Source organism: Phodopus roborovskii, unplaced genomic scaffold (assembly GCF_943737965.1).
Source record: "Phodopus roborovskii unplaced genomic scaffold, PHOROB, whole genome shotgun sequence".
Taxonomy (NCBI): Eukaryota; Metazoa; Chordata; class Mammalia; order Rodentia; family Cricetidae; genus Phodopus; species Phodopus roborovskii.
The window spans coordinates 18,194-42,601 of NW_026125039.1; the positions used below are offsets into that span (position 1 = coordinate 18,194).

Below are 24,408 nucleotides of genomic sequence, written 5' to 3' on the forward strand. Positions count from 1 at the left end.
GTAGTCTGTAAGGCTGCTTTGTCTAGCTCTTTTGAATGTAGGATCACCTGGTACTCTGTTTCAGGTGGTCTGGCTTGATCAAACCACATTAGTCTGGAAGGAATCCACATCATTTCATTTTCTGTGGGAACAAAAATAGAAATCCTTTTCCCCCAGTAACTTGTACTTGAACTTAAATTTTGGAGTCAAAGCATTTTTTTTAATTTATTATTTTACATGTCGATCCCAGTTCCCTCTCCCTCCCTCCCTCCCCTCCTTCCCTCCCATGTAGATCTGACAGGTCATGTGAAGTAGGGACTAGGACTTCTCTCCTGCCTCTATATTAAGACAGTTATCCCTCCATGGGGGATGTGTTTGCAAAGTCCTATTGTGCACCAGGAATACATCCTGGCTCCACTGTCTGAGGTCCCTTAGACTGCTCAGTCCTTCTGGCTGAGACCCATATTCAGGGGGGCCTGAGTCAGTCCCATGCTGGGTTCCCAGCTATCAGTCTGGTGGTCCATTAGCTCCTCCTTGTTCAGGTAAGTTGTCTGTATGTGTTTCTGCCGCATAGTTTTGTACTCTCCATCTGCATCTGGGTTCTAGTTCGATTCAGGGTTTATGTATGGGTGTTTGCTCCTGTTTCCAACAGGCATTAGTTGAGGGCTCCATGGAGAAGTTAGTTGTTGATTTCACAATCCGGGAAGGGCATTTATGATAGCCTTTCCACAGAAGCTCAAATTGTTAGTTGGGAGCAGTCAAAGAAAATCACTAGCCCTACTTTTTTCAGACGACAAAGAGACAGAAAAAGTAATCAGAGAAACATCACCCTTTACAATAGCCACAAACAACATAAAGTATCTTGGTTAACGCTTACCAAACAAGTAAAAGACCTATATAATAAGAACTTTGTGACTCTAAAGAAAGAAATTAAAGAAGATACCAGAAAATGGAAAGATCCCCCATGCTCTTGGATAGGTAGGATAAACATAGTAAACATCGCAATCTTGCCAAAAAGCAATCTACAGATTCAATGCAATCCCCATTAAAAATCCCACCACAATTCTGCACTGACCTTGATAGGATAATAATCAACTTTATATGGAAAAGCAAAAGACCCAAGATAGCAAAAACAACACTATACAATAAAAGAACTTCAGGAGGCATCACCATTCCTGACTTTAAGCTCTACTACAGAGCTATAGTTCTGAAAACTGCCTGGTATTGGCATAAAAATAGACAGGTAGACCAATCTGAAATATCTGAAAATCCTGATATTAACCCACACATCTATGAACACCTGAATTTTGACAAAACAGCTAAAATTATACAATGGGACAAGGACAGCATCTTCAACAAATGGTGCTGGCACAATTGGATGAGGGTGTGTAGAAGACTGCAGATAGACCCATGTCTGTCGCCATGCACAAAACTCAAGTCCAAATGGATCAAAGACCTCAACATCAATCCAGCCACATTGAATCTCTTAGAAGAGAAAGTTGGAGATACCCTTGAACAAATAGGTATAGAAGACCACTTCCTGAACATAACTCCAGGGGCACAGACACTGAGAGCAACAATTAATAAATGGGACCTCTTCAAGCATAGAAGCTTCTGTAAGGCAAAGGACACAGTGGACAAGACCAAACGGCAGCCCACAGACTGGGAAAAGATTTTCACCAATCCTATATCCGACAAAGGGCTGATCTCCAAAATATACAAAGAACTCAAGAAACTAGTCAACAAAACACCAAATAACCCTATTAAAATTGGGGTACAGAACTGAATTAAAAATTCTCAATAGAGAAAATCAAAAAGACTGAAAGACACTTAGGAAAGTGGGCCACATCCTTAGCTATCAGTGAAATGCAAATCAAAACAACTTTGAGATACCATCTTATTCCTGCAAGAATGGCTAAAATTAGAAACACCAGTGACGACTCATGCTGGAGAGAATATGGAGAAAGAGCAACACTCCTCCACTCTTGGTGGGAGTGCAAATTCATACAGCCATTTTTGAGATCAATATGGCAGTTCCTCAGGAAAATGGGAATTAGTTTACCATAGGACCCGGCAATCTCCCTCTTGGGGCATATACCCAAAGGATTCACATCCATGCAACAAAGACATCTGTTCAACTATGTTCATAGCAGTACTATTTGTAATAGTAAGAACCTGGAAGCAACCTAGATTCCCCTCAATTGAAGAATGGATAATGAAGATGTGGCACACCTACACAATGGATTACTATTCTGCAAGTGGGTGGCACTTGAAGAAACCATCCTGAATGAGGTAACCCAGTCAGAAAAGAGGAACACAGTATGTACTCACTCATATATGGATTTTAGACCTAGATCAAAGGATCACCAGCCTATAATTCACACCACCAGAGGAACTAGGATACAAGGTGTATTCTAAGAGATTCATATAAAGTCCCTCATAGAACTGGTAAGAGACAAGTCCCCCAGAGCTCAGGGGAAGTGGAGGGGCAGCGAATGGAGAGCGAAGTAGGAAAAAAGAGGGGGAGGAAAGGAAATCATGTGCGACCAGGAAGATTGAGCCTGGTTGGGAATAGAAGACAGGAAAGAGAGAGAGAGACAGTGATAGAGAGAGAGAGAGAGAGAGAGAGAGAGAGAGAGAGAGAGAGAGAGAGAACATAAAAGAAGGAGCCAATATTGGTTGGAAGATAAAATTGAACACAAAGAAAGGACTAGAGAACTACAAGACTGCTCCCAACTAACAATTTGATATTCCATGGAAAGGCTACCATAAATGCCCTTCCCGGAGACTGAGTTCAACAACTAACTTATCCATGGAGCCCTCAACTAATGCCTGTTGGAAACAGAAGCAAACACCCATACATAAACACTGAGTCGAAGTAGAACTCAGATGCAGATGGAGAAGACAAAACCATGCAGCAGAAACACATAGAGACAGCTTACCTGAACAAGGAGGAGCTAACGGGCCACCAGACTGATGGCTGGGAAGACAGCATGGGACTGACTCAGGCCCCCCTGAATATGGGTCTCAGCCAGAAGGACTGAGCAGTCTAAGGACCTCAGGCAATGGAGCCAGGATGTATCCCTGAGCACAACACATCCCCCATAGAGGGATAACTGCCTTAATCTAGAGACAGGAGAGAAGTGGTCCCTACTTCATATGACCTGTCAGACCTACATGACCCCAACTGGATGGCATTGCCCTACATATGGAATTGGGGTGGGGGGATGGGAGGGGAGGGTGGTTAGAGTGCATGTGAGAGGGCAGAGAGGGTAAAAGGGAGGGAATGAGAAAGGGAGGGAGGGAGGGAGGGAGAGGGAACTGGAATCGACATGTAAAATAATAAAATAAATTAAAAAGAAAATGCTTTGACTCCAAAATTTAAGTTCAAGGACAAGTTACTGGGGAAAAGGATTTCTATTTTTGTTTCTACAGAAAATGAAATGATGTGGATTCCTTCCAGACTAATGTGGTTTGATCAAGCCAGACCGCCTGAAACAGAGTACCAGGTGATCCTACATTCAAAACAGCTGGACAAAGCAGCCTTACAGACTACAGCCAGGACTTCTGAATCTTCTTCGAATCCCCCATTGCAGCGCCCCTTACCAGCAGGACGTAGTTTGGAAAGAACAATGCCCAAATTCCCAAATATTGTCTATAAATGTTTGTTTTCATTTAAATGGACTTGGTTATATAAAATAAAAATTAAAAAAAAGAAGAGTACAGGCTTTCAATTTAGCAAAATCAAACTTACATCTAGATAAAGAAATCTCTGTATAGGAACACGAATGAACCAAAGTTTCAACAATGTATCACATCTCATCCTAATACAAACCACAACCCTTTGTTCAGTGTATTTTGATCATATTCATACCCTCCTTTCCCCAACTCCACCCAGTTATTCTTACCTACACAACTTTGTGTACCCTTGTCCTTTTGTAACCTATCAAGTACAGTTGATGCTGCTCATACACTGTTGCATATGTGGTTTTCTATTGCAATGTAGTCAACCCACTATGGATCACACTCTTAAAGAAAACTAACTCTTCCCCCCTCCCAGCAACTATTAATTGCCAACAGCTCTTAGCTAGGGGTGGGATGTAATGCTTACTTTCCCCTATCCATGCTAGAATTTTGTCTGCCTTTTTCTTTCTTTCTTTCTTTTTTAAAACATAAAAAAATAAAATATATTAATAATAAAACAAAAACCATCACATTGTAGCTGGACAAGACAAACTAACAGAAGGAAAAGAACCCAAGAGAAGTCACAAGAATCAGAGACCCACTTATTCACATACTCAGGAATCCCATAAGAACACTTGATTGGAATCCATAATATGTATGCAGAGGATCTGGTGCAGACTCAAGCAAGCCCTATGCATGCTGCCTCAGTTTCTGTGAGCTCATAGGAGCTTTGATTATGTTGATTTATAGACTCTTGCTTGGTTGGTATCTTCCATGCTCTCTGGCTCTTAAACTCTTTGTGCCTCCTCTTCCATATATTCTCTGAGTCGTAAGGGGAGGAATTCAATGGAGATATCTCATTTAGTGCTGAGTGTTCCAAGGTCTCTCACTCTCTGCATGTCTATGGATCTCTGTATTTAGTCCCATCTGCTCCAGAGAAAACTTCTCTGATGATAGCCGAGTAAGGCACTGATCTATTAGTAAAGCACAATGCCATTAAGAGTCATTTTTATCACTGTTTTTGTTGTTGTTGTTTAAATAAGTACTATTTGGTTTTACCCTAGGGCTCTGGGCTATCTAGTTTGGTTCTTAGTCACCCAAGCAATACTGGAAGTGTGAAGTGGGCCTTAAGTCAAATCAGATATTTAATGGTTCTACAAGCTTTGTGCCACTATTGTGCCAGCCAAACGACCATGAACAGACCCTTCTCCCTTTTTTAATGGTATAATTCTGACTGAATGAAGTAGAATATCAATGTAGCTTGTTTTATTATTTTTATTTATTCTTTGAGAATTTCATATACATTTACAATGAGTTTTTATCAAATATACCCTTAATTCCTTGCCTTCCAACTCTTCCAGGATCCCCACTACCATGTAGCTCTCTCAACTATTGTATTCTTTGTTCTTAACAACTGAGTCCAATTGGTGTTACAGCTATTTGCATGAGCATAGGGATCCACTTGAACATGAATAATGTGTCCATGACTGCATATATAAAAAAAAAAAACTGACTATCCGTCTCCCCCAGTATCCGTGAAGTACCAATGGTTAATTCAAATATAATCTTTTGGATTAGCTCTTAAATTAAGTTTATAGATGTTTTGTTGGTAACTATTTTGTGAGTAATTCTCTATTACTCACCAATGGCCATTAGAAAATGTACTGGTTCTACTGTATAACTTCAAAATGTTTCCTTTCTTTCTCTCATGGTACTTTTTGACACATTCTAACTGGAGTATTAAGTTGTTTCAAACCTTTCTTTGCTTATTTATTTGTTTTTTATACCAACCACAGTCTCCTCCTCCTCTCCTCCTGCTCCCTCCCTTAATCTGCCTTCTACCCCTCCCCCATCCACTCCTCTTTCATCTCTATTCATAATGGGTAAGTAAGGCCTCCTATGGTAGTCACCAAAGCATGGCATATCAAGTTGAGTTAGGACTAAGCTCCTCCACCTTGCATCAAGGCTGGGCAAGGCATTCCACCATAGCAATTTTGTCCCAAAGATCCATCTCAAGCATCAGGAACGGGTCCTGGTCCTACTGCTAGAGGTCCCCCAGACTGACCAAGCTACACAACTGTCACCCAGGTTCAGAGGGCCTAAGTCAGTCCCATGCCAACTCCATTACTTTTGGTCCAGAGTCAACGAATTCTCACAAGGTTAGGTCAGAGGTCTCTGTAGGTTCCCACAACATGATCCTGACTAACCCCCTTGCTCATATAATCCCTCCTCCTTCTCTTTAATTGGCCTTCCATTGTGGATCTGCATCTATTTCCATAAGCTACTGGATGAAGGCTCTATGATGACAACTAGGATAGTCATCGATCTGATTACAGGAAAAGGCCAGTTCAGGCACCCTCTCCACTATTGCTAGCAGTCTCAACTGGGGTGATCCATGTGGGTTCCTGGGAGATTCTCTGGTGCCAAGTTTCTCCCTGACCCCATAATAGCCCCTCTATCAAGATATCTCTTTCATTGCTCTTCCCCTCCATCCTTTTCCCCAACTTGACCATCCCAATCCCTCATGTTCCCATCCCCCTATTGCCTCACCTCTACCTGCCCTGATCCAGTCCTAGCTGTCCTAGAACCTGCTTTGCAGGCCAGACTGCTGACCTCAAACTCACAGAGATCCACGTGCCTCTGCCTCCAGAGTACTAGGATTAAAGGTGTGCTCCACCACCGCCCAGCTTTAAGGCCAGCAAACAGAAGAAAATGTCACAGCACATTACATTTTCAAGTACCTGACACATTTTTCCCCACTGGGTCTCTAATATTGTGGCATATATAGTTAAATGGAAAAGGCAAGGTATTAATTTAGAAACAGGCAAACATCTATACTGAGAGATTAAATACAATGCAGTTCTAAGACTGTAGCATTTGGTTTACAGTAGCTTTGCTGTTTAGAAAATATGCTAGTAATTCTGAAGCCCATTCTGAATCTAAATATTCATCAGACAGATTGAGCTATAATTATCATTTTTCCTTTTGTATTGGGTTTTTGGTTTTGAATCAGGTAATACTGCAGTAAGAAATAGAACTTGGAGTTCCTTCATTTTTCTATGCTATATAATATTTGAGGAGTATTGGTGTTTGATCCTCTTAGAAGGTCTGTAGAATTCTATGCTGAGACAGTTTTCCCTGATATTCTTTTTAGTTTGTAAATATTTAAGTACTGTTTCTACTTCAAATAGATGTTATGGTTGTATAAAATATTTCATCCTGAGCTGGATAATACATATGTAGAAATCCACATATTTCTTTAGATTTTCCTTTTTGGTAGAATATAGATCCTCAAAGTATTTCTTCATGATATGATGAAATTCCTCAGGGTTTCTTCTAACATATCACATGTAATCTCTAATTTTATTAATGGGGATCCTCTTTCTCTTTATTTTATTTAAGTTGGTAAAATTTATCAATCTTACTAATTTCTTCAGAGAAATTACCCTTCGTTTTAAAATTCTTTGTACAATTTTTTTAATTTTTATTATTTATTTATTTATTTATTTATTTATTTTGCTTTCTATCTTGTTCATTTCAGCCAGTGCTTGATTATCTCTTTCCATCTACTGTTTGGGTAAGTTACTTGTTCTTCATTTTCAAAGGCCTTCAACATCACCAAGTTATTCATTTGATATCTCTACAATTTTTCAATAGGCACTCAGTGCTCTAAATGCCTATTTGACTACTTTCAACTTTTGTTTACATTCAATTACAGAATTATTTAAATCTCCTTCTCAGTTTCTTCCTTGAATCAATTATCACTCAGTAGTGGGTTGTTTGGGCTCTATAAGATTGTGTGCTTTCTGTAGAACCTACCAATGTTGCTATTTAGCCTTATCCCCTTGTAGTAAGATAAAATACAGAATGTTATTTCAGGTATTCTACATTGGTTGAAATATGGCTTGCATCCTAATATATGGTCAGGCTTTTAGAAAGTTCCATGGACTGCTGAGAAGTATATATTTTGTTTAGTATTGGAGTAGAATGTTCTGTAGAACATACAAAAGTATTTTTTAATTCCTGTAATTTTGTTGTTTTGTGGTATGTTCATAGGCATCTTTTGATTAACTGCTATGAAATTATATATACATTCCATGTGCCTGTTGTGTTTGTTTAACATTGTCTTCAAATATAAGAGCCCCATTCACAGTGTCCTGTGAAGACCTGCACTAGTGTACATAAATCCCTTAAATCTGCTCATCATGGAAAGTTTTGCTTTCACTATCATGATGGCATTTCCAGTTTTAATATTTTCTTTGACCAGGTAATCAGTTCCTGAGTCTCATCTTTGAGACCTAATATTCTCTTTTTCACCTCATCCAATCAATTGATGAGGGTTTCCATTTAGCTTTTTATTTGACTTATGAATTGTTTTATTTCAAGTTTTGTTTCAGTTTGGCATTTCTTCAAGAACTTTCTTTAGTAGTTTATATTTCCATATCATGAATTATTGTCATTTTGTTTTTGTTTGCATTATCACTGTCTTCATTTCATCATTTATTCATACTCTGAGTTCTCAGACATTTTCATTATTGCTATTTTGAAGTCATCCACTTGTGCACCATCTAAATTGCTTTATTGAGGGAACATGGATCATTATGAGAGTAATAATTTCTATAGGTGATATACTGTATTAGTTATCCATGTTTTGAATTTATGATGAGACCAAAGCATCTGGAGATAGGTCATTAGCAGTGTTCCTTGCTGTGGGTAGCTTGGTCTCATCTTAATTGAATAGGTATTTGAAGCTCTGTTGTTACCCAAACTTAAAAGATCAATCACCAGGTAACTAATGATTAGCATTCAATCTTGGAGCAATTCAGTATAGATGTGTAAATGAAGTATAAGAAGTGATGTTTGTGCTAACGGGAGCCACTGACATCAAACCAGACCCCGGCTGCATCAAGGCCATGGACCCAGACATGATATTAGGCAGTATTTCAGGCCCAGACTGTGTGGAAGCCTGTGTGGTCAGGCACCAGATACCATGTTGATGTCTGATAGCTATGCTTCTGTTAGGGCCATAGTGATCTGGGTGACCTGTGCTGCCACTGGGGCCATGCTGATATCTGGTCTGAGCTGTTGCCAGGACCACTTCTGGTTTCCCATGGCCCTGCTACAGCTGAGATCTGTGTTGATGTTAATGTCCTAGGTTACCACATGTACCCATAGGAACTATTCCACTCTTCACTGGCCCTGGAATAGCTGGCCCTGCCCTCACTGGACACTGCAGCTGGAAAATTGGTCCTAACCCTCATGGGAATACTAACCCCCCTACCTCCATACTCAGGGGGGATGGCACCACCCCTCACCATGAGCGTGAGAGTGCTGGCCCTGATGGCATGGGCCTATGAGAGCTGACTCTGCCCCTCACCTGAGTGGGGTGGTCCCAGTGGCCTGGACTGACCAGCTCAGCTACTGCCCAGACCCACATTCTAGTCCTTGGGTTGGCCCACTCTAACATCTGCACTATAATGTGCTGGAGCATATGAAGGGAGTGACTCTATGGAACATTAACCACAGTATCCATATGACTCTTAGCAACAGAAGAGTATCTGAAAGGAGTTTTGATAAGGGTAGAGGAATGTTGTATCTATCTCACTATGGTCATTGCTTGTGGCTTTTATCACAAAGATACACTGCAACATGGAGTAACTAAAAGGTGAGGTTGAGAACAAGGAAGGAAACTCTAAAACCCATAAATTTATAGATCACCAGCATGCCACTAGAAATGTATATTACATGTTTTGATTACAACAGTATTCCACCATCCAAATGTCACCAAAACTTCTCTTTGAGTATTATTGGAAGGGAAAATTAAAAAGTAAGATGAAAAACATAGGAAGAAAAGTTAATGGTATTAAATGCCTTTGAGTACACTATAATCAGAAGAAAAATCAACATTTCCTTGGCACCTTTTGTTGTTCCAACTATAACTCATACAGTTTCTGCTTAAGAACATGCATTTGTAAGACTCTGATATGCACTCAAAAATTCTAACTTTCTTCCATAACTGTAAAAGTCCAGCATATAAGACACACACATGGAAAAGTTACCCACTTCAATAACTCTTGTATAAAATGTTCTGTGGAATGTAACAGGAAGTCTTTGCTTATCACAAACAGTTCCATTCAAAACCGACATAGTCTATAGAGGTGGCTCGTCTTTTAAGGGTATACACTACTCTTTCAGAGGACCCAAGATTGGTTCCCAGCACATAATTCAGGTGGTTGGTTCAAAAGAACTTATAACTCCACCATCAGCATATCAATGCCCTCTCCTTGAATCCAGAGGGACCTGCACATACATGAGTAAAGATACACACATACAAACATAAACTTGAAATACAAATAAATACTTTTAAAGGAGAGAGAGTTTTTCCGGATCTGAAGACCTTAAAATAAACATCTGTTTTCTTTCAGTCTGAGTTTGCATCATGTAAATATTATTACTTGGGAATTGAACTTTATTATATTTTGAGATATAAATATATTTAATTTGTGCTTCCCTGACTATTGCCCCTTATTCTAAGTATAAACCAAAATAGCATATATGTTTTTAAATCAGCATATCAAAATAGGAAAGAAATATTATCCTTAGAAATTGATTAACAATGAACTTCTGTGCTCAGCCCATATATGAATGTAAGTAAACATATCAACATAAGCAAGGAAATATTTTTTTCAAAAATTGGTTAACAATGAATGTCTATACAAAATTAAAAGTGGCCAGAATGCAAATGTTTAATAAATTGTCTATACCCATTATCTGGTTAAATACTCTCATCATTGCCATTTTCATTTCTTGATTTTTGAATGTATAGATCACTGGATTCAAAAAAAGGAGTAACAATTGCATCAAATGTAGACAGAAACTTATCCAAGTGTATGAATGAAGAAGGCCATGTATAGATGAACATCATAGGACCAAAGAATAAGACCACCACAGTCACATGAGCTGAAAGTGTAGACAGAGCCTTGGAGGAACCACTTGCAGAGTGTTTCTGAACAGTAAATATGATGACAATATAAGAAATGATCAGTACGAAGAAGGAGCCCACAGACATGAATCCACTATTGATTGAGACCAGTAATTCCAGTCTGTATGTATCTATGCAGGCAAGTTTAATGAACTGGGGAAAGCCACAGTAGAAGCTATCCAATACATGTGGTCCACAGAAAGGTAAGTTTACAACAAAAGCCAGCTGAACCAGAGAATGAATAAGGCCAACAACCCAAGAAGCTACTGAAAACAAGATGCACATCTTTCGGCTCATAATGGTCAAATAATGGAGAGGCTTACATATGGCCACATATCTATCAAAGGCCATGGCTATGAGTAAAACCATTCTGAGCAAAGGAAGGCAGACCCAGCCAAAAAAAGGTATGATCTCATTTGTAAATGTTAGCTTTGAATCATCAGAAATGTATCCATTTCCTTTGTGATACCCATAGAAGTCAAGAAAGTAGTGGTGGGTTTGTGGAGGGGGGTTACGTTTTGCTTAATGTAACAAGGTCTCTTGAATCCAGAGCTCAACAATCAGCTAGTGTAGCTAAATAGCCCACATACCCTGAGGATTACATATGTCTACTATGCCTGCCCAGCTTCTGGGGATCATATCTCAAGTCCTCAAGTTTATGTGTCGAGCACATTGTGCACTAAACCATCTTCTATCCTTTCGTATTTCCATAAGAATTTTAATATTGATCACCTTTTGTTTATGTAAAGAATATAATTTGAATTTTAGTGATGCCAATGTAGGAATATTCCAAGGTTAAAATGCAACTTTTGTAGCTACATGTCTGGCATGTGTTGCTCATAATGACATCATCAGTATGGCAAGGAGCACAGGTAACTATACTCCTCCATACCTATTGCCTTAACCAATGTGCCCATTTCTCTATCTTGATTCAGTTCTTTCATAATATCTGAAGGTCCCATTCAAGCTGCAAAAGAGAAAAACAATCAATACTGCTGCACAACTATAAAGATTATGAACCATAAGAATGAACAGCCTGGCAAGAAAACCCCAATAGTGCACTTCCACCTGGAAAATAACCAGTGGTTTTCTAACTGGACCCAGTGCAAGGGAAACCATGGTTGGTACTGTAAACTTAGACAGTTACCCATGGCACTAGGCATAATAGACTCTAGAAGATAACCTAATATTTCCATTCTGCTGTGGGCAATTAATGGATTCTGAGAGAGTTTGAATCAGTATTCAGCAGCGGTGACATCCCTAATAGGGTATCCATTCATATGTTATTCACCAAAGCATATTTGTAATACTAAGTGGACTTAGAAAAATTGTCAATATGAATATATGCACAGCAATAATTAAAGAAGCATTCATGAATTTATGACAAATTGGAGAATGACATGAGAAGAGTTACAAGGACAAGAAGGAAATGTGAAAATTATATAAATGCTATGCTCATGCATGCAAACCTCTAAAACAAAATTATGATTTATGGATGAAAAGGGTGCAAACATACAGAAGAAAGATGAATAGAAATTGAATGGCTTTGAGTAACTAACTCTCCCTCAGGCAGAAAAACTCAACATGTTTCCTTGGCTTCTTCCTGCTTTCCACACAGCTAAAATGGCTGCACATTTTAGACTTCTATGGGTGCTCTGAAATTCCTAAACTCTGTCCAAAACCTGAAAAGTCCACAAAATTGTAAAACAGTGTGTGCAAGCTACAGACATGGAAAATAACCTAATTCAATGTCTACTGAATTTGGCTATGTTCTATGGAATATAGCCAAAAATTACAGTTCACAAGAGTATTTTCTACTCAAAATGAAAGTTTTCTCTGTTCTAAAACTCTTAAAGAAACATTTCCCCTTCTATATGTCTAACAGTTTGTTTCAAACAAATGCCAACCCTTAAGAATTAAGAATCCTACATATTGTGGGCATAGAACGGAGAGAAGTGAACTCACCCCGTACTAGAAGTTGTAGCTAATGCTATGAGACAACAAAAGGAGATCAAGGGGATCCAAATTGGAAAGGAAGAAGTAAAACTGTCTCTATTTGCAGATGATATGATAGTTTACATAAGCGACCCAATACACTCTACCAGGGAACTCCTACAGCTGATAAACACCTTCAGCAAACTAGCAGGATACAAGATAAACTCAAAAAAATCAGTAGCCCTACTTTTTTCAGACGACAAAGAGACAGAAAAAGAAATCGTCTTTTCTGTCATAAAGTATCTTGGTGTAATGCTTACCAAAGAAGTAAAAGACCTATATAATAAGTACTTTGTGGCTCTAAAGAAAGAAAAAGGAAAGATCTCTCATGCTCTTGGATAGGTAGGATAAACATAGTAAACATCGCAATCTTGCCAAAAGCAATCTACAGATTCAATGCAATCCCCATTAAAATCCCACCACAATTCTTCACTGACCTTGAAAGGATAATAACCAACTTTATATGGAAAAAAAAAAGACCCAGGATAGCCAAAACAACACTATACAATAAAAGAACTTCAGAGGCATCACCATTCCTGACGTTAAGCTCTGCTACAGAGCTATAGTTCTGAAAACAGCCTGGTATTGGCATAAAAATAGACAGGTAGACCTATGGAATCGAATTGAAAAATCCTGATATTAACCCACACACCTATGAACACCTGATTTTCGACAAAACAGCTAATATTATACAATGGGGCAAGGACAGCATCTTCAACAAATGGTGCTGGCACAATTGGATGAGGGTGTGTAGAAGACTGCAGATAGACCCATGACTGTCACCATGCACAAAACTCAAGTCCAAATGGATCAAAGACCTCAACATCAATCCAGCCACATTGAACCTCTTAGAAGAGAAAGTAGGAGGTATACTTGAGTCGAAGTAGAACCCAGATGCAGATGGAGAGGACAAGAACAGGCAGCAATAACACATAGAGACAGCTTACCTGAACAAGGAGGAGCTAACAGGCCACCAAACTGATAGCTGGGAAGCCAGCATGGGACTGACTCAGGCCCCCCTGAATATGGGTCTCATCCAGAAGGACTGGGCAGTCTAAGGGACCTCAGACATAAGAGCCAGGATGTATCCCTCGTGCACAAAAAGACCATGTGAACACATCCCCCATGGAGGGATAACTGCCTTAATCTAGAGACAGGAGAGAAGCCCTAGTCCCTACTTCACATGACCTGTCAGATCTACATGACCCCAACTGGATGGCATTCCGCTATATATGGAATTGGGGTGGCAGGATGGGAGGGGAGGGTGGTTAGAGTGCATGTAAGAGGGCAGAGAGGGTAAAAGGGAGGGAAGGATGGAAAGAGGGAGGTAAGGAGGAAGTGAGGGAGGGATGAAGGGAGAGAGGGAGGGTGGGAAGGAGGGAAAGACGGTGGGAGGGAGGAAGGGAGATGAAAATGGGATCAACATGTAAAACAATAAATTAAATTTAAAAAGTGCTTTGACTCCAAAATTTAAGTTCAAGGACAAGTTACTGGGGAAAAGGATTTCTATTTTTGTTTCCACAGATAATGAAAAGTGTGGATTCCTTCCAGACTAATGTGGTTTGAGCAAGCCAGACCACCTGAGACAGAGTACCAGGTGATCCTACATTCAAAACAGCTGGACAAAGCAATCTTGCAGACTACAGCCAGGGTTTCTGCATCTTCTTAGAATTCCGCCATGAAAGCACCCCTTACCAGCAGGAAGTAGTTTGGAAAGAACGACGCCCAAATTCCCAAATATTGTCTATCAATGTTTGTTTTCATTTAAATGAATTTGGTCATATAAAATAAAATAAATTAAAAGAAAAGTTTCAATGGAGAGAAAAAATAAAGATTTAAGCATCCGAATTAATAAAATCATTGCACTATCAATATATGTAATTTTGTGGTGACATTTGTAAAAATTTGCCCTTTCCTTCTAAACATTAGATAAAATGGCATGTATGTATGTATGTGTGTGTATTTATATATGTATAAATAAACACATCAAAATATGCAATGAAAACTTTTCCTGAGCGGTTGGTTAATAATGAAATTCCATGCTCAAAGAAGGCTATTACAATGTAGTTATTCAGGAGCTTTTTCTATAACCCATTAGCTGGCTGGATATTCTCCTAATTGCTATCTTCATTTCTTGATTTCTCAATGTGTAGATCATGGGGTTCAAAAAAGGAGTAACAACTACATCAAATAGGGCCAAAAACTTATCCAAATGTGTAGAGGAAGAAGGCCATGTATAGAAAAATATGGCAGGACCAAAGAATAATACCACCACAGTCACATGAGCTAAAAGGGTAGACAGAGCCTTGTAGGAACCACTTGAAGAGTGTTTCAGAACACTAAATATAATGACAATATAGGAAATGAGCAGTATGATGAAGGAACCTATAGACATAAATCCACTATTGATTGAGACCAGTAATTCCAATCTGTATGTATCTATACAAGCAAGTTTGATGAATTGAGGAAGGTCACAAAAGAAGTTGTCCAATATGTTAGGGCCACAGAGAGGTAAATTTACTATGAAAGCCAGTTGCATAACAGAGTGCATAAGGCCAACTACTAAGGCAGTAATTAAGAAGAAGATACACTTCTTGAGGCTCATTATGGTCAGATAATGGAGAGGCTTACATATGGCCACATATCTGTCAAAGGCCATAGCCATGAGCAGCACCATCTCCACACCACCAATGGCATGAATGAAGAAGATTTGAATTACACAACCACTAAAGGAGATGATTTTGTGTTTTTTGAATAAGTCATACATCATCTTTGGTGCAGTGACAGAAGAAATAACCACATCAGTGAAGGAGAGGATGGACAGAAGAAAGTACATAGGGGAATGTAAGTGATGGTCAGAAGCCACTGTGAAAATTATGAGACAGTTTCCCATCATGCTTGCCATATACAACACTGAGGAGAACACAAGAAGCAGCAGTTGGATATCCCAGGAGTTGGTGAGTCCAAGGAACACAAACTCTGATGACACAGAATGATTCACTCTTTCCATTGACTTTGTTGTCAGTGCTACCTAAAGGGGAATTAGGATAATTATATTAATAGACTAAAATGACAAATCTGAAACGTGTGAAACTTTATTTGTACTTTAAGGTCATGATCAACCTAAAGAACAACAGATATCTGAACATGACTATTTAATAGAGAAGTGCACATTTCAATCGCACTGAAACATCACTTCATACTTCTTGAACGTCGTATTAACAAAGAGTCTAAATATAACAAGTTTGATGACTACTTTTCTCCTCTAGTGTTATGCATATCACCTGCTAGCACTATAAAAGCTTACTTACAAGGGTGAAGTTTCCATGTGAATATTATGCTGACTTTTCCAAGTTGAAACAGGGATGAGAACTAGTGACTAAAAAAGTCACAAGTTTGAGAGGATAACTTACTACAATTACTCTGTTAAACTAACATAGCATTATACAGACTCCTAAAGACCTATTGTAGTACTCATAGATTAATGCATCTCTCAACCCTCATCAGAGAAATTGAGTTTTATAGTAAATGACAATTAACAAAGAGATTGACAACTGACCAAGATAACGAGGAGAGATTTGAGAATGCTTAGCCTTAAGAAAGATGTCTGTAGCATACCTTTCCTCCTAAGGCTCATGAATTACTGCAGAAGAAGGAGGCAGAACAGTTTTAAAATCTAGAAAGAGCAAGAAAACTGTGATTTCCTGATAGAAGGGCATTTCCACATATGCAATTCACAAGGGTTGTGACAGCATCCACAAGACCTGCAAAGGCTTAAGCCATACAAAACTTCAACATAGAACAAAGAAGTGGTCATGAAGTTCCATGCCTAGATGAGGAGCTATTGGCAATTGATAGAAAATAATAAACAAAACTAGAGGATGATCATCACTGCCCTGGATTATTCAGTCTATAGTCTGCAAGTTCAAAAGTCTGATAAGAACCATGATGTCATACCAAGTATTTTGTTCAACCCTTAATACAAGAGTTTATCACACTATTTTGCAGATCTAATTGTGTCTGATCAAGCAGTGTGACAGATAAACAGAATATGGTCATTGGGTCCAAATTACCAAGATGACTGAACCTTGAGCCTCAGATTACCTGTCAAATCCACATAAAGAAGTTTAATTTTCTCTTAAGATTTAGTGTTAAACAATAAAATATAGTAATATATTCACTGTGTATTTTTAACACTAAATATTAAATAGCATTAATATTTCTTTTATAACGTCCAGCACATTTGAAAATCTAATGAATAAAAAACAAGTATCAGTAAAAAATAGGACATCAAGGCTACAAATCAAATATACATACTTCAAAATGTATTTCCAATGGTATGTTATACTATTCACATTGTTTGGGTGGTAAAATATAAACTTTCAATTATAAATTTAATATATTTATACTCATAGAACACTGTTTCATATGATAACAGTAATGCCTATTACTGATTTTTTTCAATAATAACACATAAACTTGATACCAACTGCATCAAGATAGGCACTGAAAATTTGCTCTTATCTGAAAATTTCAAATCACAGCATTGTCACAAATATAAAATAGGAACAAATAAGTTTTTGCTGAAGAACAGAAGAAGATGCACTTGGATTATTAAATGCCACATGAAAATATAACTGAATGTAAAACTAAAGAGTACAAGTAAAGAAACTGGGCAGAGTCCAGAAGTGACAGAATATATGAGATGAAAAATTGGAGGAGTTTGGGGAAAGATGAAGAAAATAAAATTTTAAAAAAGCTATATAGTTTAAAATGTATACCATCATGACAAAAGGAAAAGTATTACATTTATTCTAAGGAAAAATAATTCATGAAATGTGATTTGCAATGCTTTTGGTCCACATCTTCAGAAATAAAAATCTATATTTCATCCGCAAGTATTTCTCAAGTGCTAAAGTTCTTGGAACTATTTCTGGCTGAGTAGTTGTCAGTTGAGAATTGATCAGTCTTTCACATTGCCAATCCCCATCATCTAAACAAGGATTAGGATTTTTTAAAATGAGTTTGAAGTTAAAATAAGATGTAAGTCTAGAACATTCAAATATCCAGTAATATAGAAACTGATAATGTTTGGCATAAATATTTGAAACCACTAAGCAAAAGTCATATTCTAATATACAATTAAGAGGAAAATTCTTTAAAAGGTTTCTAGATGCAGATGCCATGGTACAATGTTACTAAGCCTTTTCCTTGTGTTATAGGGTTGTTTTCCTTGATTCACACCAATTTCAGTAATCTTCCTAAACAGATTACCAGACATTTAATCATCATGAAGGGCAAAACTTTGATTATTTCCAAGTAAAGTTTTGAATTAAATGGAAATACACTGACAAGGTTTGCTAGTGGTCATGTGAGCATTCACCCATCCTCTTCATTTCCCTCCTGCAAATTCATTATGTTCCTAGCTCAAACATTTTGCATTTTTAGCTTCCAAATGGTCACAAACCTTCTTTAAACATAAGCAAAACCAGAGTCTCTCCCTATTAATTTTAAATAAGCTTTATTTTTACTTATCATGGTAAATACAAATAATTGCATATTACTTAAATAATGTAGGTATTTGCATAAAAGAAAATTGCCCAAAAGCTTTAAGAAATGCAATCCTTTTAACAATACTTTCTTTATTGCTTCAATTCTTTTTCTCATTTTCTATCATAACTAGAAAAATACTGATTTGTCAAAAACTTCAACTCTTCCTTAACCTACTAACAATTCAAAATTAAAATTCATATAGATAATAATTATGAATAAAACAAGAAACATAATTCCAGATCCTGGCAGATTTATATATGGCTGTGAAATTGTCCATATCTCATTTCAAAGTGAAATTACATTATCTCATTTCAAAGTGAAATTACATTAAAACATACTTTTTCAGTGTTTGTTCTTTTGATTTCTGTGTCAAATTTTATTTCTGCTCCGATGCTAAGATGTTTCCATTGAATACACCTGACAAGTTCCTAGGAAATTCGATTCTATTCTATGACAACCAGTTTGTACCAATCATTTTTAAAAGCTAATAAATAAAAAATATATAAATTTTGTGACCTTTATTTTTTATGTATCATTATTTTTTGCTTATTTATCAGGTGTAGAAGTTAAGATTATTTATATAATCACCAGAGAACAAAATAATTAGCTATAACCTATGATTAATGTAAAACATAAAGTTGTTATTTAGAATGTTTTCAGAGTTCACTGGATACAAATGGTTTTATCTCAAGAAGTCTGTTATTCTTTCCCAATATGATATTAACTATTTTCAGAATGATTCTCCTATGGTGCACAACATCTTTGCTTGGATTCTATCTGCTCTAGTTTGGCTCCCTCATGAACTTTAATATGATCATATTTATAGCAATTCCAACAGCAGTTCATAAATAAAAAGCACTCTTTTATATTCAAAGATTTTTACAACCATCCATTTTTACCTGCATGAAAAGAACAGCATCTTTACAGACTCAAATATCCTATGCTTCCCTAACATAAAGAGTCTAATAATTTCCTGCCATAGGAAAACATGAAACTAGTTAACACATATCTCAAGAGGCCAATGACCAAGAAACACTGCAAACATATAGCTGAGAAGCAGCTAGTTGCTCAGGGACATTTTCTCTAGAGAACCATTTGTTCGTGCCCATAACACTGAAAATTTTTGAAATTCATATTATGATGTTAAGGAAAAGAGGGAAACAGAAATAGAATTATTGTAGCATTGCTATGCTATTTAAATAAAATAATTCACACTATAATTAAACTCTGACTATAAGTAAATACTAATCCATAAACAACAAGCAACTCTAAAATGTGCACTAAATTAACAGTATAATTTGGGAGGCAAAGTCTATTCATTAAATATTCATTTTAAGTAAAAGAACAATCTTATAACTATGAACATAGATTTACTTACAAAATTCAATACAGTGAATAACATGAATGGGATTACTTAAACATGTCAATTTTTTAAAGGAGGCTGGAGAGATTGCTCAATGGTAAAGAACATTTGTTCTTGAAGATACCCCACATGGCTGTTCATAACTGGGTGAGTTAGCTGTGGCAAGTACTAGAACTCACCAGGTAGTGACCATCAAGGAATACTGGCGAGATGACCAACCCAGCTATCACCTAGGCCCAGAACCAGGGTTATGAATTGGCCCACCTCAGCATCCACCCAATCTATGAACTGTTGGCACATGTGAAAGAGACAAACCTACAGATCCAAACCAGCAATCTCCACAACACACAGTAACAACTGGAATCCAAGAGGAGTCCCAGTAAAAGCCCATTATTGGTGGCATAGCAGGAGCCAGAGGGCTGGAGCCAGACCAATGACTCTTGGCAATGAAAACTTGCAAGTAAAGATGAATGGACTAAAGAATTAACTGTGTAACTCAATCGACCACACTACAGCTTCCTCACAAAACCAGACTCTCTTTTTTCATTTGTTTGTTGTTTGGTTTAGTTCGGTTTCTTTGTTTAGTTTGATTTTTGGCTTTTCTTTTAAATTTGGTTTGGTTTTGTTTGGGGGTGGTGCAAGGGCAGAGGGCATCCCCCATTACTGGGAATCTTTACCAGGCTCACCCTTGTGGACTCCTGGGAGTTTCCTTGCCCCCAAAATGCCCCACAATTCCAGTCATCTCTTCCAGTACTCCACGCCCTACCTAATCTCTCTGGTACCCATCCCCTCATATCCCCAGTCCACCCATGAAATATATTCTCTTTCCATTGCACAGGGAGATCCCTGTGACCCTCCCCAACCCTTGAACCCTTATTACTTAGCCTCTCTTGGTATGTGATTTGTAGCATGATAATCCTTTGCTGTAAGCTAACATACTCTTATTGAGTACATACCATGTTTGTCTTTCTGGATCTAGGTTACTTCACTCAGGGTGATATTTTTTCTAGTACATCCATTTGCCTGCAAAGATTATGATGCCATTGTTTTTAGCAGCTAAATAAAGCTCCACTGTGTAAGTGTGTCACAATGTGTCACATATTCTTTACCTTTTTTTTTGGTAAAGGACATCTAAATTGTTTCCAGTTTCTGGCTATTAGGAATAAAGCTGATATGAATATAGTTATAGAAGTGTCTTTTGTGTTGGTAAGGAGCATCCTTTGAATATATGCCCAGTAGTATTATAGCTGGAACTTCACATAGATATATTCCATATTTTCTGAGAACCTGCGGTATTGATTTCCAAAGTGGATACACAAGTTTTCATTCTCACCAGTAATGGAAGAGTGTTGAGTGTTCCCTTTGATCCACATCCTTGCCAACATGAGTTGTTGCCTTTATTTTTAATCTAAACCATTCTAACAGGTGTAAAATGGAATCTCATTATATTTTGATTGGCATTTCCTTGATGTCAAAAATGATGTACAATTCTAAGTGATTTTTAGCCGTTTAAAAAAGATTACTCTACTGAAAATTCTCAGCTTAGATCTACATCTCATTTTTTAATTGGAGTGTTTGGTTTTTTTTAATTTTTTATTTTACATGTTGATCCAAGTTCCCTCTCCCTTCCTCCCTCCCTCCCTTTTACCCTCTATGCCCCATTATATGCATCCTGACCACCCTCCCGTCCCATACCCCCTCCCCAATTCCACATGTAGGGCAATGCCATCCAGGTGGGGTAATGTAGATCTGTCAGTTCATTTGAAGTAGGGACTAGGACTTCACTCCTGTCTCTAGGTTAAGGCAGTTATCCCTCCATGGGGGATATGTTCGCAAAGTCCTTTTGTGCACCAGGGATACATCATTCTTCCACTGTCTGAGAGCCCTTAAACTGCTCAGTCCTTCTGGCTGAGACCCATATTCAGGGGGGCCTGAGTCAGTCCCATGCTGGATTCCGAGCTATCAGTCTGGGGGCCCGTTAGCTCCTCCTTGTTCAGGTCAGCTGTCTCTATGTCTTTCTGCAACCTGGTCTTGTCCTCTCCATCGGCATCTGGATTCTAGTTCAATTTGGCTGTTTCCTTCTGTTTCCAACAGGTACTAGATGAGGGCTCCATGATGGTGGATAAGTTAGTTGTTGATCTCACTATACGGGAAGGGCATTTATGGTACCCTTTCCACAGTTGATCAAATTGTTAGTTGGCAACAGTCTTGTAGTCTCTTGTAGTCTTGTAGTCTCTACAAGTCTTTAGATTCAGTTTTTTTCTTCAAACCAATATTGGCTCCCTCTTTTATGTTCTCTCTCGTACTCTCTCTCTCTCTCACTCTCTCTCTCCTGTCTTCTATTCCTACCCTGACTCAATCGTCCTAGTCTCACATGTTTTCCTTTCCTCCCACTCTCACCTACTTCCCTCTCCATTCACTGCCCCCACACACATTAAAATCCCATCACAATTCCTCACTGACGTTTCAAGGATAAAAATCAACTTTATATGGAAAAAGAAAAGACCCAGGAGAGCCAAAACAACCCTGTACAATAAAAGAACTTCAGGAGCATCACCATTCCTGACTTTAAGTTCTACTATAGAGCTATAGTTTTGAAAACAGCCTGGTATTGGCATAAAAATTGACAGGTAGACCAATGGAATCTAATTGAAAATCCTGATATTAACCCACACACCTATGATCACCTGATTTTCGACTAAACAGCTAAAATTATACAATGGGGCAAAGACAGCATCTTCAACAAATGGTGCTGGCACAATTGGATGAGGGTGTGTAGAAGACTGCAGATAGACCCATGTCTGTCGCCATGCACAAAACTCAAGTCCAAATGGATCAAAGACCTCAACATCAATCCAGCCACATTGAACCTCTTAGAAGACAAAGTATGAGGTACCCTAAAACAAATTGGTATAGGAGACTGCTTCATGAACATAACTCCAGGGGCACAGACACTGAGAGCAACAATTAATAAATGGGACCACTTCAATCTTAGAAGCTTCTGTAAGGTAAAGGACACAGTGGACAAGACCAAACGGCAGCCCACAGACTGGGAAAAGATTTTCACCAATCCTATATCCAACAAAGGGCTAATCTCCAAAATATACAAAGAACTCAAGAAACTAGTCAACAAAACACCAACAATCCTATTAAAAAATGGGATACAGAACTGAAGAAAGACATCCTTAGCTATCAGGGAAATGCAAATCAAAACAACTTTGAGATACCATCTTGCTCCTGCCAGAATGGCTAAAATTAGGAGCACCAATGACAACTCATGCTGAGAGGATGTGGAGAAAGGGGAACACTCCTCCACTGCTGGTGGGAGTGCAAAATCGTACAGCCATTTTGAAGATCAGTATGGCAGTTCCTCAGGGAAAATGGGAATTAGTTTACCACAGGACCCGGCAATCCCCCTCTTAGGCACATATCCAAATGATCCAAATCCATGCAACAAAGACATCTGTTCAACTATGTTCATAGCAGCATTATTTGTAATAGCAAGAACCTGGAAGCAACCTAGATGCCCCTCAATTGAGGAATAGATAAGAAGATGTGGCACATCTACACAATGGAATACTACTCTGCAGAAAAAAAATAATGGAAACTTGAAATCGCAGGCAAGTGGGCGGCACTTGAAGAATCCATCCTGAATGAGGTAACCCAGTCAAAAAGAGGAACATGGTATGTACTCACTCATATATGGTTTTTAGACCCAGAGCAAAGGATCCCCACCATATAATTCCCACCACCAGAGGAACTAGGATACAAGGTGTATTCTAAGGGATTATTTGGTTTTTTGATGTCTGGTTTCTTGAGTTCTTCATATATTTTGGAGATCAACTTTTTGTCAGAGGTGGGGTTGGTGAATATCTTTCCATTCTGTAGACTTCTGTTTTGTCTTGTTGACTCTTTCCTTTGCCTTACTGAAGCTTCTCAGTTTCAAGAGGTCCCATATATTGTCAATCTTAGTTTCTGTGCTACTGTTGTTATATTCAGGAAAATGTCTTATAGTGATATTGTGTTTGTAATCTAACAAATAAAGCTTTGCCTAAAGACTGATGTGCAGAGCTAAGCCACTAGTTAGCCACACACCTAAGCCACTAGTTAGCAGTGGTGGCCACACCTTTAATCCCAGCACTATTTAGCAATGTAAGGTGGGAAAAGACAGGAATTCAGTGAAGTCGAGTTTTGGTGAAGACAGGTAGATGCTGTCTAGAGACAATTTGATAACAGGATTGCCCCTTTGGTCTGAGCATTAGTCAAGGTTGGAACTTTCAAGTGGCTGGCCACTTTGCTTTTCTATTTTCAACATTTACTCTATACCTGCTCTGGGTTTTTATTATTAAAGCCAAGTATTATGTGTGCCATAGTGCACAGATTGGCCAGGTGTCCATTGCAACAGTAGAAGTCTGAGAAGGTGTCAAGATGGGTGTCTAGTGTGGCAAAAGTCTGAGAAGGGTGTCAAGGGGAAATCCACAGTCCAAGGGGAGACAGAGACAGCTCTCTGGAAAACAACATAGGAGATCATGCTGAAGAAGCACACAGGGCAGGAACTGCCTGAAAGCAGAGCCAACTGGTCCCTGGTGGTTAAGTCCATTGGTGTTTGGATCCGAGGTCTCTCTGGACTTTGGGGCCTGTGGAGTTTGGGCGGCAGCTGGAGACTGTTGTAGAGATGCTGCAAGAAGAAAATCCCAGACTTGGTCAGAGGGCTTAGAGAAAGATAGGAAAATCCAGCCAGTGGTGGGTGACTCTGGCAGGTGCAGCTCATGTGTGCAGCCACAGCAAGCAGCTATCACATGAATTCATGCCTAAAAAGTTGGACTCCAAGTGAAGCATAAATCTAGTTAAT

The 24,408-nt window shown here is 38.4% G+C and overlaps 1 protein-coding gene and 1 pseudogene across 1 annotated transcript; both read right to left on the reverse strand.

The window, feature by feature from the left end:
* Positions 1-10,374: 10,374 nt before the first annotated feature.
* On the reverse strand, positions 10,375-11,014 carry LOC127215039 (olfactory receptor 4F15-like; annotated as a pseudogene).
* A 3,697-nt stretch (positions 11,015-14,711) lies between these two features.
* Positions 14,712-15,659, reverse strand: LOC127215642 (olfactory receptor 4F3/4F16/4F29-like). Its single transcript, XM_051176121.1, has one exon. It carries the CDS (start codon positions 15,648-15,650, stop codon positions 14,712-14,714), a length of 939 nt encoding a protein of 312 aa, XP_051032078.1. The 5' UTR covers positions 15,651-15,659.
* Positions 15,660-24,408: the final 8,749 nt, after the last annotated feature.

Coding starts and splice junctions, on each gene's coding strand:
- LOC127215642 (XM_051176121.1), bottom strand. CDS start 15,650: ATGGAAAGAGTGAATCATTCTGTGTCATCAGAGTTTGTGTTCCTTGGA.